At 51.1% G+C, this 14,876-nt stretch overlaps 1 protein-coding gene across 1 annotated transcript; it reads left to right on the top strand.

Annotated features, from left to right (window-relative positions):
- The first annotated feature begins 588 nt into the window (after positions 1–588).
- On the top strand, positions 589–14,375 carry LOC311530756 (C-type lectin domain family 2 member B-like). Its single transcript, XM_084647633.1, has 5 exons — positions 589–824; positions 3,614–3,703; positions 6,532–6,704; positions 8,484–8,590; positions 11,253–14,375. Exons 1-5 carry the CDS (start codon positions 647–649, stop codon positions 11,422–11,424), a joined length of 720 nt encoding a protein of 239 aa, XP_084503759.1. The 5' UTR covers positions 589–646; the 3' UTR covers positions 11,425–14,375.
- The last annotated feature ends 501 nt before the right edge of the window (positions 14,376–14,876 follow it).

The raw sequence follows: 14,876 nt of genomic DNA, 5'->3' as shown, positions 1-14,876 counted from the left end.
AAAAACAGCAGCGGAGCAGTGGCCCGGCTTTCAGCATGGGTGGTGTGAGCCCCTCTGACCCCCCACCCCGTATGTACCTGCCTTCCTAACTCGCACCAAACCCTGCACTGACGCTGCTCGCTGCTAGATTTTGGCGACACTCGCTAGATCCGGCACGTCCACCCGAGCTGCAGTCACACCTGCCGACTGCAGTGTAGACGTCACCTGGTCCCCTCCACGCCAAGGTCTGGCTGATGCTGGAGGAGGGTGAATGAGCAGCGGGAGGGATCGAGGGCAGGGAGGATGCAGCGGTGGGTGGGGGAAGGGGTCATCAGCCAGAGGATCAGCAGTGGTTCGGAAGGGAAGGTGTCAGCTGTGGGTGGGAGAGATGTGTGTGTTGGGGGGGCGGGAAGCAGCAGTGGTGGGAAGGGAGGGGAGGAAGCAGCGGGGTGGGACAGGAAGCCAGTAGCAAGGGGGGAGGGTGTATGGGAAGGGAAGGGGCCAGCAATGGATGGGGTGGGGACGATGCAGACTGGAAACCCCTGAGCAGCGTGACTGGCGCATAAAGCGATCACAGGATGTCACACGGACGCCCACGCCCTACAGGAGCGTTGGAGCAGTTCCTTGCTTGTGACTCAATGTTTCTAGCATCTCGGTCCCTGTGTAGATGTCGGTGCAGACGGCTGTTAGCTGCGGCTCTGGGGCTGTGACGCTCGGACGGCCTGGGAAAGCGGGGAAGGGAGCTGAGGTACAGCAGCCCCTTGACCGCCATAGAGAGCCAGGCAGCGAAGGGGAACCAGCTCGCTGGAGCGTCCCTGGCTGGAGAGAGGCTGCGGCTTGCACAGGTGGGGTTCTATTTTCAGCGTTGGCTGTAAACGGCCAGGCCCTTTGGGGCAGCGGGGAGCTGATCACCGTTATGAGCAGGGCAGCCGGTTTGCACTCGCAGCTGCTATATCCTGTGTGTGCATCTGGGATCAAGGCCGTGTCCTGGGGGGTGGGGGGACTTGGCAATAGCCCCTTTATTTCCTTTATTTAGGTCTCCCTTTATTCTCCTGCCTTCCTGATCCTCTTCCTTCTGTTGTTGAGGGCGAGATTTTCACAGGTGCATCCACCCCAGTGGGCTCCTACAGGCCTGAACAACCAGCTGGGATTCTGACTGGGGGGAGTGTGGTGGGGAGGGGCGGAGCAGATATATCCTGCGGGGCCTCATCTTGCACCCCCATTTGAAGATCGGCCCTGTCTCTCTCCCTTCACCACCTCATGTTCCTTTTTCCTGCTGTTCTTTGGGGCCAGTTTTTCCCCGTCCGTGTGTGTGGACACAGGCGGTCCTGCCGCATGTTTCCTGTTCCCGTGTGTTACAAACCCCCCTGTGTGAACCCCACCGTCCTGCACAGCTGCTGGGACTGCAACTCCCTCAGCTCATTGTGCACACCTGACTCTTTGTAGCTGTGAGTCACACTGATTGGGGGCAGGATTTTTTCCCATTCACCCCAGCACTGACTGTTGAGGGAAGGGTGGCCTAGTGGTTTGGGGGCTAGGCCAGGCATTGGAAGACCTGGGTTTGATTCCCTGTATGACCTTGGGCAAGTGTTAGTCTCTCTCTGCCTCAGTTTCCTATCTTTACAATGATCAGAACAGTAATTCCCACTCTCACAAGGCAGCTGTGTGGATAAATTCATTAACAGACTGTGAGGTGTTCACATGTTGTGGACGGAGGGGCCAAAGAAGACCTTACCTAGATAAGGCAGGAGATTTTTTATGTTGGGGGCTGATCTAGTTCCCCCAGACCCCAAGGACTCCTCTCCCCCAGGGGCTGCCTGGGTTCTTTCCGTCCATATCTGAGATCATCATGAATCGTCAGTGAGCAAAGATTCAAAACTCCTTCAGAGGAAATGCGTAAAGCTGGTGGGAACATTTTCCATCAAAATATGTAGCTTCATTGAAGCTAAAATGTTTTGCATAGTTGTATCAATTTTGATGGGAAGGTTTCTGAGGTCCACAGTGCTCTGATCACTTCTGAAGAGAGAGGAGCATATGTCTACACTGCGGGAAAAGGTGTGTTCTTAACTGGGGTAGGTAACCCACATTAGCTCACTTGGGTGAAAATAGCAGTAAAGACATGGCAACTCGGACTAGCAGCTCACATTAAAGCCTGAAATGGAGCCTGGGGTTGAACTTGGGGGGCTAACCCCAGTTGCTTTAAAGGTCTTTGCTGCCATTTTAACCCGAGTTAGCTCATACAGGGTAGCCAACCCCACTTCAGAACATCCCTTTTTCTTTGCAATGTGGACGTACACAGAAAAAGGCACTTTTGAAAAATTTGTGGTTTGAACTAAAACATATGAAAACTATTTTCCAAAGTGAGAAAACTATCACAAAAAGGAATTGGCATCAGCTGGCCAGCCTGGAATGAGTTTCTTGTGTGAAGAAAGAAACTCTCAGCTGTCTCTGGAGCAGCCCAGCCTCTTAGGCACAGCTAGGCATGCAGACTTAGTGTCTGGGAGAGGGCACAGGCTGGGCAGGGGCACAGACTGCCAAGTGAGGGTGAGTCCCACACTCCTGTCCCTTCTCCCACGTTCGCTTGGAGCCAGTCGCCCTTGGGACATTCTGCATGCCAGCACTGGGAGAGGCCGGGAAGGAGCAGGGAGTGGAATTAAACAGCCCCGTTCATCATGTGGCACAGGCCGGGCAGCTGGGCTAAGTAAGCCGCCATCTGGGCAGTCATCCCTCATGCAGCCAATGAAACTGTTGCACGCAAACTGCATATAGAGTAAGGACGGCGATTGGTTGAGTCACCTCTGACATCACGATGGTCGAGGCCAGCGGTTCATTCGGGATGGTTATTTTTTACGGCCGGGAGCGCTCTCCCCCGGCGATAAAGCGACACTGCACTGCCCATGTCACAGCGCTGCCGTGGCCGTGCCCTAACGTGGGCCCTGAGGCCCCCCCAACATGCTATAAAAACTCCACGGCCCACCAGTGCCACGACAACTGTTTTAGAAGGTAGCAAGCAGGGCGGCTGCCCGGGGCCCCAAACCACAGGGGTCCCCAAGACTAAGTTGCTCAGGTTTCTGCTTCAGCCCCCGGTGGGAGGCTCAGGGCCCCGGGCTTCAGCCCTGCACAGCGGCGCTTGGGCTTTCGTCCCTGGGTCCCAGCAAGATTAACACTGGCCGTGCTCGGCAGACCCCGGAAACCTGCTTGCGGCCCCCAGGGGGCCCCGTATCCCTGGTCGAGAACCGCTGGTCTAGGCTCTGGGCATGGCATAGATATATCCCTTACTGTCGCTGTACACTGCACAGTGTAATCTGTAAAGTCTAAATGGCTGAGAGCTTAAAAAGTAGGTGGTAGGAGGCCGGGGATGTCAATGGTGAATGAACCTGGTGATATTCCAAACAAAAAGAGCTTTCAACCATATTAGTAGCTACCTCCATGGCTTCCCAGTAACTCTGCAGACATCGTAGGCTCCAGAGTGACACACACAGACAGACTGACACTCCTGGGCTCCTATTCCATCGATCGCTAACGGCAGCCATTCAGCGCAATGCTCCTTGCCCCAACGCAGCTCAGACCCTGGTGCCGCTACTGACTCCGGGTACCCCGCTCTCAGGAGGATTAAGGGCTTTTTCTCTTTCAGGTGATGGCCGAAGCTGCAGGCTCGGGACGTGTACAGTCGCAGTGAGCGTTGTACTTGTCATTCTGATTGCTGCTGTTGTTGCTCTGGCAGGTGAGTGGCTAATCCCGGGGTCTACGTGTTCCATTTACATCGAGCCGGCCACGCCGCTCAGGGCTGTGAAAAATTCCATGCCCGGACCACCACGGTTAGATCAACCCACCCCCCGGTGTAGACACGGCTGGATCAACAGAAGGGTCCTTCCATCGGCCTAGCTACCGCCTCTCGGAGAGGTGGGTTAACGACCGCGATGGGGAAAACCCTTCTGTTGATGTAGGACGTTTCTATGCTCCGGCACGACCATGGCACGGCTGCGGCCTCCTAGCAGTGCCGTTGTCGTGCAGACGTACCCAGCGTCACAGGCTGTCTCCTCTCAGGCATCAGCCGTGGGGGCCAGGAATGCATCCTCAGACTCTCCTTCCTTCCTGATCCCTTCTGGAGCCTTGTTTGTGACAACAAAACTGGCCCTTTACGCTGTCTTCCTGGGGAAGTATGTATCTTTGTAACGAAAGGGAAAAATGTCAGTTCCTGAGATAATACAAACGGGAAAGGAACTTCTCCTCCAAAGAGCCTACCGTGTCGGGGATGTCTGCCCTACGGAGACTACACTGGCATAGCTGTGTCGCTCTGGCTATGCCGGCATAACACCATAGTACAGACCCAGCCTACGCTGACAAAGATTTTCCCTCGGTGTTGGAACACCACCTCCCTGAGCAATGGTACCCAGCCGAGCATGGGACAAACCACAGGTCATGCCCCAAAAATCATGAGATCGGCTTAGAAATTATGTGACTTTAAAAAATAAATTTGGGTTTCGACATCTGCACTGCAGTTTATAGCCCTGCAGGCCGAGCCCCATGAGCCCAAGTCAGCTGACGTGGGCCAGCCGCAGGTGTTTTATTGCAGTGTAGATGTACCCTAAACTGCAGCTCCCAGAGTATGTCTACACTGCACTGACAAGGAACAGCGACAACTAAAGGCCTGTTACATTGATTCCGGGTTTGACCTGGACTCTAGAAACTCCCCTGTACTTATAGTGTCACCTAGTGGCTGGTTAGAGTAATCCCAGAGGTGAATAAGACAGATCTCATGACCTTTAATATTGCCTCACCATCACCAGTACGGATAGAGGATTATGTTCTCACCAATGTAGAAACATTCACATACTTGGGCAGCACCATCAGCCAGGACAGTGGAACAAGCCAGGACATCTGGAACAAAATCAATAAAGCCAGGAACACCTTTAGGAGCTTAAATAAGGTCTGGAAACAACACCAAAACCAAACTCAAGATTTATCAGAGCTGCGTGCTTTCAACACTACTTTATAGTGCGGAAAGCTGGGGAATGAGAAAGTATCACATGCCCAGACTGTCTTCATTCCATACGACCTGCCTCAGAAAAATCCTCCATATCTTTTGGCCCAGAACAATCTCAAACCAAGGTCTATTGACACGGTGCAGCCAAGAGGATCTGAGGAGCATCATTGCCAGGAGGTGTTGGAGATGGATCGGCCATGTGCTTTGGATGGAAACTGATTCCATCACCAGAGTAGCAATAAGATGGACACCTGAAGCAAGCGAAAACGAGGCCACCCGAAAACAACATGGCAAAGAGCTGTGGAAGCCAAGCTAAAAAACCTGGGGCACAGCTGGGGAACCATTGAAAGACTTGCCAGAAACAGACAGGCATGGAAGAGCTTTGTCACGGCCCTAAATGCCAGAGGCGTAATAGGAACATGATGATGATGAACTCCCAAAGCTGATTTCGGTACAGAAAGGTGGTAGATGTGTGTCTCATTTCTAGCCTGCAGGGGGCAGTGGGCCAGGCTCAGCTTTCCTGTTTAACAGTGGGCGTTTGACTGTGATGTGGGATTTTGGTTTCTGACTGCCGTATTCCCCAGATTTCCTTTTCTACCTCCCCACTCTCAGGGGAGCGGCCAGATTTTTCAGGACTGTGGACCCCAGATAGGGTGACCAGACAGCAAATGTGAAAAATTGGGATGGGGGTGGGGAGTAATAGGAGCCTATATAAGAAAAAGACCCAAAAATCAGGACTCTCCCTATAAAATCGGGATATCTGGTCACCCTAACCCCAGATGAATTCATCACACAACGCTGCCCTGTTCTTTGCACACTGAATGAGGCAGGGGTCCTGTGGAAAAACATAACAGGTGACCACATATAGTATCATAACTAGGGCCCTGTCAAATTCACGGTAGTGAAAAACCTGTCACAGACTGTGAAATCTGGTCTTTTGTGTATTTTTACCCTTTGCTATAAAAGTACCCTATACTATATGGTAAAAGTACACAGAAGTACACAGCGTTTCTCAAACTGGGGGTCCCACCCCCAAAGGGGATTGCAAGGCTATTGTAGGGGGGGTCACGGAATTGCCATCCTTACTTCTGTGCTGCTGCTGGCGGCATCGCTGCCTTCAGAGCTCGGCACCCGCCTCTGCACTCCGGCCACCCAGCTCTGAAGGCGGAGCAGAAGTAAGGGTGGCAATACCATAATCTCCCTACAATAGCCTTGTGCCCCCCTTTTGGGTCAGGACCCCCAGTTGGTGAAACGCTGAGTCTTACGGGCTTTACGTGTTCATATTTTGCCATTTTTAAATACGTATTCGTGTTTTGTTGTAACACCGTGAAACGTAAGTTTTAAATATCTGAAACCGTGAAATTCAAGATTTTTAAAACGCTGTGACCATGAAATTTAGGAAGATGAACGGTGAATTTGGTAGGGCCCTAGTCATAACTGATACACATAAAAAGGAAGCAGCAGGGAAACCTTTGGAGCCTTTCCTCATTTCCATCTGGTGGGTATTTGCATCTGGGGGAGGGAAAGGATGAGCTCTTACCCTTATGTCGCTCTCTCAATTTCAGTGCTGGTACTTAAAGCAGAGCCCCAATTCATGGCCTGCTGCCCGGACGGCTGGATCGGATACCAAGGGAAATGCTACTATTTCTCCAAGGCTGAAGAGAACTGGAACAACAGCCAGAGACGCTGCTCTGTGCTCGGCGCTTCCCTGGCTCTGATTGACAGCGAGCAGGACCTGGTGAGAAGAAAAACAGACCCATTCTGGGGACAATAGGCTATGCTAGAGTTATGGTCAAGGTCTTCAAGGCGCTCCGGGGCCTGGGCCCAGGGTGTCTAAAAGAGCGTAAGGCTCCAGGATGAAGACCTTGGTTGACAGCTCTGCTCCTCTGGCACCATTTAAGGGCAAAACTTCTCAGTGAGGGAGATGGAGCTTCCTTGGTGGCTGGTCCTAGTTTGCAGAATGGACTCCCCCAGGAACTAAGGATCCTCCAGAACCTCACCACCTTCTGCTCCGAGAGCGAGGTGCACTTTGTGCTGTCTTCTTGGATATCAATGTAACCCACTGGTGAGTGTGTCACTGGTTACACTCTGCTCGTCCACACAGGATCTGTGCTGACTGGAGAGGGTTGCCTCGTTAACTCCAGGGGGCGTGACTTGGGCTTTTTCTCTATGGGGGTTCCCAGTGTGTCAGCCAAGATGGCCGCCTTCACATAAACACGTAGCGAGTACACTTCAAATAACAAAACCCTACCAAAACAAACTGCTCCCCACACACACACCAATTCTCCCCCTTGGGAGAGAGAACGAATCACATGTAACTTGTTAATCGTGTCACTTAATTCATGAGTGGAAGATGCTGAACTACAAGGGGGTGGGGTAAGACCCCACGTAGAACAGTGCAGGCACACGGGATGATGCATATTGTTAAAATCGCCTAAGCCACTGGTCCCCAAACTGTGGGGTGTGGCCTCCCCTAGGGAGGTGCGGAGGAATGTGTGTGGGGGGTGTATGGTGGGGCCTGAGCCAGACCCCATGGGGGGCGGGGAGGAAGCCCCAGCCGAGGTCTGGCCCCAGCCGCAGGGCCGCCCCGCCCCGCAGCTGCAGCCCCACCCCTCAGCCGCAGGGCCGCCCCACCCCCAGTCCAGCTCCGCCTCCCAGCCACAGCTCCGCCCACCCCAGCTCCGCCCTCATTCCCTCTCCTCCCCCAGGCCAGTTTTGGCCCCAGCTGCAGCTCTGCCTCTCGCCCCATCCCCTCCCCCATCCCCAGCTCCGCGTTCAGCTCAAGCCCCCCTTCTAACAGATTCCGTCACTGGTACGTGGGGACACGACAGGAAACATTTGAGCACCACTGGTCTAAGCATTTCCATTTTTTCAGTTGCTTATAACTGTGCCCCGGGTTTTCCTTTTGTGTTCTTTGGGGCGGGGCAGGGCAGGGGTTCAGGGGTTCTCTGAACTTTACTCTCTCGAGGGGAGGTTTTTTTCCTGAAAGTTTCAGCAAATCCACTTGATTATTTTTCTCGGGGTCGCACCTAGGAACTCCAGCCCGCAATTTTTCAGTGCATTTACGAGTCACCAGAAACTTGCCCAGCTCTAACTGGAAGTAAGTCAAAGTTCCCAAGTGCCACCTTAACTCTGGTTTTCCTTCTCCTTCTTTCTGGTGTGGATCAGTTATGATCCAGTCTTTAGTTATGTGATTCCCCTGCTGTGGTTTCCCATGGGACCCCTGCCTCATTCAGCAGGCAAAGAATGAGGCAGGGTTGTGTGATGAATTCCTCTGGGATCCGCAGCTTCTTGCCACGTTCACTGCACCAGTTGTACAAGGTGCCGTGACTGAGGCGGGGCTGAAGGGACGGGCTTGAGGTTAAGCCACTAAAGTGAAACCCAGGAGTTCTAGTTTCAGTTCCACACTTTGCTTTAACTAACTTGGGAAATTTTCTGTATAACGTGACTCTGTCCTGCCCGGAGCCCTGTGAGCAGCGCACATGGAATCCAACTCTTTCGTTTTTCTCTGTTACAGGCTCTCATGATGAGATACAAAGGTGTCTCCGAGCACTGGATTGGCCTCTGGAGAGAGCAGGAGGGGCAGCGCTGGAAATGGGTGAATGGCTCTGATCTCAACAGCTCGTGAGTCCTTTTTCTATCTGTTTAGGTTCTGAACACTAGGTTGTGAGGCTGAATTCAGACGGAGCCAACATTCACCATGTAAACCTCAACAATCTCCCCCTTTATGGGCTGGGCTCCCCAACTGGACTACAACTCCCATGGTGCAGCATGGCCAAGGGATTCCATGATGCACCACCTCCCCTCACCAGTAGAGATCGGGGGCACCATGGGAGATGTAGTTTGGACTTGGAGCTCGGCCTATAGAGAAGAATGGGAGTCTGAGGCTGTTGCACTGCATCTTCCATGATGTATTGACTCCTCTTGACCAGTAGTGTGACCATGGTGCACCCTGGGAGAGGTAGTCCGAACAGGGAACCTGGCCTATAGAAGAAAAGGGGAGCACGAGGCACCTGAACTACAGCTCCCATGAGGCACCACGGCAGCCTTTCCAAAAATTGAAATATTTTAAGTTGTGATTTTTTTTTTTTTTTTTGGTCAAACTTGTCCGGGCCGAATCCACCCACCTCATTTCCTCCCACTCAGACTCCAGTCCCTGGAGAGCTGCAGGCCCGATGCCTTTGGAGAGTCTAGAGGGAGTCGGAGGCTGAAGGAAAGGGGTGATACCTGGTCCGGGGCTGTACGTTTGACACCCGTATCTTAGACTGAGACAACGTTAAAAAGAGGGAGCAGAGTTTGCATGTGCGTCAGGATGACTGAACACAAAAGCGGCCACCTGTCTCCACAGACTGCAGAGTCCTGTGAGATTCAAGGGAAAGCAAAAGGCACCACAGTGAGTCAGTTCCACCACAGCTAACAGACCTCACGGTTTGAGTTACCCACATGGCGGCGACCGTCCATCCGAAAGGGGCTGCAGAGAAACCCTCCTGAGTGGAGACTGATTCCCATGCTCACAGCCACACGGGGCCACCTTTAGGAATTGGGTTGCTCATTGCAGCCCAGCTAGGCCAAGTCCTCCATGAGCCTGTCACATACCCAGGAGCACAGGAAGTCCCAGGCTGGTTCTGACCAAAGGTCCATTTGGCCCCATCTCCTGTCTCTGACAGTGGCCAATGCAGGCTGCCTCAGAGGAAGGTGTATGATCTAGAGCTGTCGGAATGAGCGATATTGCCGTTCGCTGGCTGAACTGAAAATTGGGAGCAGAAGAACCTGCATCAACCAGAAACTAAACATTTTCAGTTTTCTGGGCAAAACAAAGCGCCAAAGATTTTTACTTTCACGTCAAATGAAATTTCTTTTGTTCAACCCAAAATGAAATATGTCCTTTCAGTTTCAGGCATTTTTAAACTGCCCTTTTTTTTTTTTCTTTTTTTTTTTTTTTTTAATTAAAAGCAAAGGAAATTTGGAAGCACCAGGCACAAACCCAATGGTGGTGTCCGTCCTCCATCCCCCGTACTCCCTAGTCCTTGGTTAGGGCACTCCACCTGGGTCTTCTGTATCCCAAATCAAGTCCTCGCCCTGTCTCATTCGAAGTAGAAGTAGCGCCCTGTGCTATTCTCATCCCGGATAAGCAGGCTAATGACCTGGTGGCTATCGGGTTTACCACCCCGTCTTTCTCCAGTTTTGTGAAGGGCACCCAAGTCCCCTTGTCAATTTAGCCTGAAGAAAAAATTAATTTAGGGCCAAATGTTTCAGGAGACCTAAAATTCCATTTTTTGGTGAATAAATTCTTCATCTGAAAAACGTTACCTGGCTCTAGCTAGAAAACCCTTCCCACACACACTTGCAAGAGTAGATGTGGGCTCATTTGGCCCCCCTCACACATTGGGGAGAGCTACAGTAGTCCAGGCTGCAGGTGTTAGCTCAGCAGTTCCCAAACTGGGGGTCGTGCCGTCAGCAGATGGGGGGGGGTGACCCCTAGTGTGCGGAGGGTGCCACTTTGCTCCACACGGCGACCCCTCGCATGTACAGTTCCTGCGAGGGCACGGTGCATGGAGGACGCCATTTTGCTCTGCAAAGTAGCATCCTCCACACCGCATGACCTAGGCATGAGCTCGCGCTGTGGGGCGGATGCCATTTTGTAGAGCAAAATGGCGTCCTCCGTGCGGCGTGACTTTGCACAGGAGACCACGCTGTGCCATAGGTGCCGACTTACTCAGATCCCAGGGGGTGCTTGACCCTCCCCCCCGTTCTGCCCCAGGCCCTGCCCCCACTCCTCCCCTGCCTCCCCCCATGCCTCTTCCTGCCCCTGCTCTGTCCCAGGCACTGCCCCCACTCACCCCTTCCCCCAAACCCTCAGCCCGGCCCCTCCCCTGCCTCTTCCTGCGGCTGTTCCTCCCCCTCCCCGTCATGCATCCTGCACGCCGCTAAGCAGCTGATCCGCGGTGGGTGGGAGGCATTGGAGCTGATCCCCGGGGCCGCCAGCAGGCAGGAGGCGCTGCAGGGGAGGCGCTGATCCGCAGGTGGCTGGTGGGTGCTGAGCACCCACGATTTTTTTTTTCCCCATGGGTGCTCCAGCCCCGGAGCACCCACCGAGTCAACGCCTATGCGCTGTGTGGAGGACGCCATTTTGCACTACAAAATGGCGTCCTCCATGCTGCCTGGGAGGAAATAATTCATTAACATGGGGTCATGCTGGCAAATGCATCAGGCACATTCTCCCGCTGGCAGTAACAGGACAGGCCCATCTGCTGGCTGACGACGGCTTCGTTCTCTCTCGTTGCAGGCTCCCGATAAGAGGAGGCGGTGACTGCGCGTACCTGAACGACAAGAACGTCAGCTCTTCCAGGTGCATCACCGAGAGAAACTGGGTCTGCAGCAAACCTGATGCGTTTACAAGCCAGAAAAACGCAAGACAGAGCAGTCAGGAGCTGAAAAACCTCACGACAAGCTATTAGAGAAACTCGCACAACCGGTCTACAGCCGAGCTTATAAACGAGGATTAAAAAATAAAATAGCAAAATTTCCAGTGGACCCTGAATTATTAGGTTAATCAAACTGAAAAACAGGAGGAACTTCAGCAGGATCTAGCCACGTGAGGGGAACGGGCCACCCACTAACAAATGAAATAGTCTGACAAATACAGATAGGATCCAGTGGAGAAACAATTGAGGATTACTCATCCATCTTCCTAGCTGCTAAAATAACTACAACAGCTCAGGAGAAGGAGCAGGGGTGAACTGCTGACCCCATTGAAATTTATGCGCATTTTCCCATTCAATTCAAGGAGGCCAGCATCTCACCCAGGGGTGTCAGTGGAGATCGCCCAGCGCAGACCTCGGCTGAGCGTGCAGCAGCTGACAACAAAGCAAACAAGATGTTGGGGGTACATAAGGAACGCACTAGGTGAGAATACAGAAAATTCTCTGATGTCATTATATGAATCAAAGGGACACCCTGATGGGGAACACTGTGTGCAGTACGGGTCACCCATCTCCAAAAGGACACTGCAGAACTAGAGGAGGTTCAGAGACTGGTGACAAGAATGATGGGAGGCCACATGGGACTTTCGTGTGCCGAGATTGGAGCTGTTCTTGTCAGAGAATAAGGGGACGTGAACAAGGGGAGAAAAACAAAGACTGGGCCGGGGAAGGTAGATTGGGGTGCTGCTATTCAGTCCATCTCTTGATACAAGCACAATGGGGACGCTTAACAAAATTGAAAAATCAACAAATTTGAAACTGATCGAAGGACCTATGTTTTCCCACAACGCACAATTAGCCTGCGGAACTCACTGCTGCAAGATGTCATTGAAGCCAAGAGCTTGGCAGGACTGTTTTTAAAAATGGACTGGGTCATTAGCTCCTGTTGTTCATACAAGAGAGGAAATGGACAGGAGTTTGGGAAGGGATCCAAACCTTCTTTCTTCAGGGCATGAACCACCATCTAAGTAATGAAGATCAGGAGCAAACTTCTCCATTTGGCCGGTTATTCCATCACTGTCCACTAGGATTTCTCTTGACCTGTCTTCTGAAGCCGCTGGTGCGGGCCATGAATGCACTACAGCTCTGAATTAGTCTTGCACTTACTATGTTAATTGCCTCGACCACGTGACCTTGCCCTTTAATAACCGATGGTTTTTTTCCTGAGCCAAAGACTAGTCATGCTGCTTTTAGATATGAATTCAGCGTTAGTTTTGCTTCCTGGGGCAGGACCCCTGGGCTGTGTGGATTTTTGCCGAGCAGTGCGGCTGGATAGCAGCAGATCTTCCGGATGTCCTCAACCAAGCTTCCAGCCGTGGGGCTCCTTTTCAATAGAGCATTTTCCCTGCTGGAGCTGCCCAGTGCTTGGGAAGGAGCATTTAAGAGAGTGCTTCTAAGCTCCATGGTGGATTATGCAAGATGGAATTGCTTCGTTTGATCTCATTTAACTTATTTATTATTAGGGTGACAGTTCTGAATAGCTGATAGACGGTTTGGAAAACAGGGTTGGTTTCACTGAATCTCCTGACTCCAAATTTATTGGGGGAAAAATATTTTGAAATTTTCAAAACAAAATGTTTTGACGCATTCAAACCAGAATGTTTTGGGGCTTTAGAGCCGGAACAACGTTTTCTTTTGACATTTTTAGGAATTTTAACTGTGGGGAAAAAAAAGTTACAATGGAAACATTTTGAAATTATCAAAACCAGCGGTTTCAATGGACCCAGAATGAATTTTTGGTTTAGTTTATTGACTCTGGACAATTTTCTAGAGTTTGACTCTTCACCTTGATTTGGGATGGGATAAAATGTTGAAATCTCCCAAATTCTCATGCATGGGAAAGGAGTTTCCCACCTAGCTCCACCCCAAAGCCACACAGATGCTTTTGAAAATTACATCCTCTGGGCCCACTTGTGTAGAACGAGGCATCTCCAAGCTCTGCCTATATACCAGTGTTGGCAACTCCTGCAGTTTATGGCACTGTATTTGTTGCTTTTTGGCAAAGCCTGGTCCTTGGAATGAGCTGATCTGAGAACCTCAGCTTTCTGCTGTTATTTTTTTAAGCAAGTTTTTAGCCCACAGTATCATGGCGAAAAGCTTAAAATTGTGACTCGAGTTCTTCCTAGAGACTCACAAACCAGAAGGCAACGAAAAAGAACCCAAAATTTTTAAAGCAAATTTCATTTTTCATTATTTTTGTACATCTGGAGTTGGCAGTAGTGGGTCTCAGGCTGTCAGAGACTTGTAGATTCCAAGACCAGAAGGGATCTCTGTGAAAATCTCAGATGACCTGTGTAACACAAGCCGTACGACTGCCCTGAATTAATTCCTGTTCGAACTAGAGCAAATCTTCTAGAAAAACATCCAATCTTGATTTTAAAAATTGTCAGTGATGGTGAATCCATTGCAATTCTGGGTAAATTGGTCCAACGGTTAATTATCCTCACTGGTAAAAATTTGCATGTTCTTTCTAGTCTGAATTAGTCTGTTACTTGTTTACACATTGCCTTCATTGTACTATGTGTTTGTTTGATTGTGAAGTGTAAGAAATGGATAACTGGGTTACTACTATGCAAATGTTATTTACTGTTCATAGCCTTTATCCACATGTCTTTACCTTACTGTATATTCATGTGGGTATTCCTAGAATCATAGAATATCAGGGTTGGAAGGGACCTCAGGAGGTCATCTAGTCCAACCCCCTGCTCAAAGCAGGACCAATCCCCAACTAAATCATCCCAGCCAGGGCTTTGTCACGCCTGACCTTAAAAACTTCTAAGGAAGGAGATTCCACCACCTCCCTCGGTAACGCATTCCAGTGTTTCACCACCCTCCTAGTGAAAAAGTTTTTCGTAATATCCAACCTAAACCTCCCCCACTGCTACTGTATTGCCTTTTGTTACCTCCTTGAAACAAAATAAAATTAAATCCTGTTTGTAACTGCGCGGCATCCACCTCTCACCTCACCTTCTAGCCGGAAGGGTCTGCAGTCTTTCAGTTTGTGAGGAGCCCTGTCGGTGATTTCTCAGGCGCTTTTTCAGTGACTCAGCCCCCTGGCCGACTCTCACACACCGTCTGGGGTATGCAGCCCACCAGAGGCCTACACCACTACCCCTCTGTTGGTATCGCTGTAGCCCTTCCTCAGATACACTGAAAGGGTTAAACTTCAGCCATTCACTGACTTGCATGGTCATCTTTCCCGGCTGCTGGGTCTGAGGAGAGCAAGGTCTCACTGAGTATAAACTGGCTTGGGTTAGAGCCACTCTCAGAGCGGGTTAGAGCAGTTCCCAGAGCAAGCCACGATCATGAAAACTTGACATTGGTTAGACAGCTGAGATCCCAGCCAGTCATGCTGACCACGATTGTCCCATTGTTTCTTTGTACTCCCACTGTCTCTGTCTGTCTGATAGATTCCAAGGTTAGAAGGA

Source organism: Lepidochelys olivacea (genome assembly GCF_965140295.1).
Source record: "Lepidochelys olivacea isolate rLepOli2 genome assembly, chromosome: 14".
NCBI classification, from domain to species: Eukaryota; Metazoa; Chordata; order Testudines; family Cheloniidae; genus Lepidochelys; species Lepidochelys olivacea.
The sequence above is the reverse complement of the archived record's forward strand: the minus strand, read 5'-3'. Positions and strand labels throughout refer to the sequence as shown.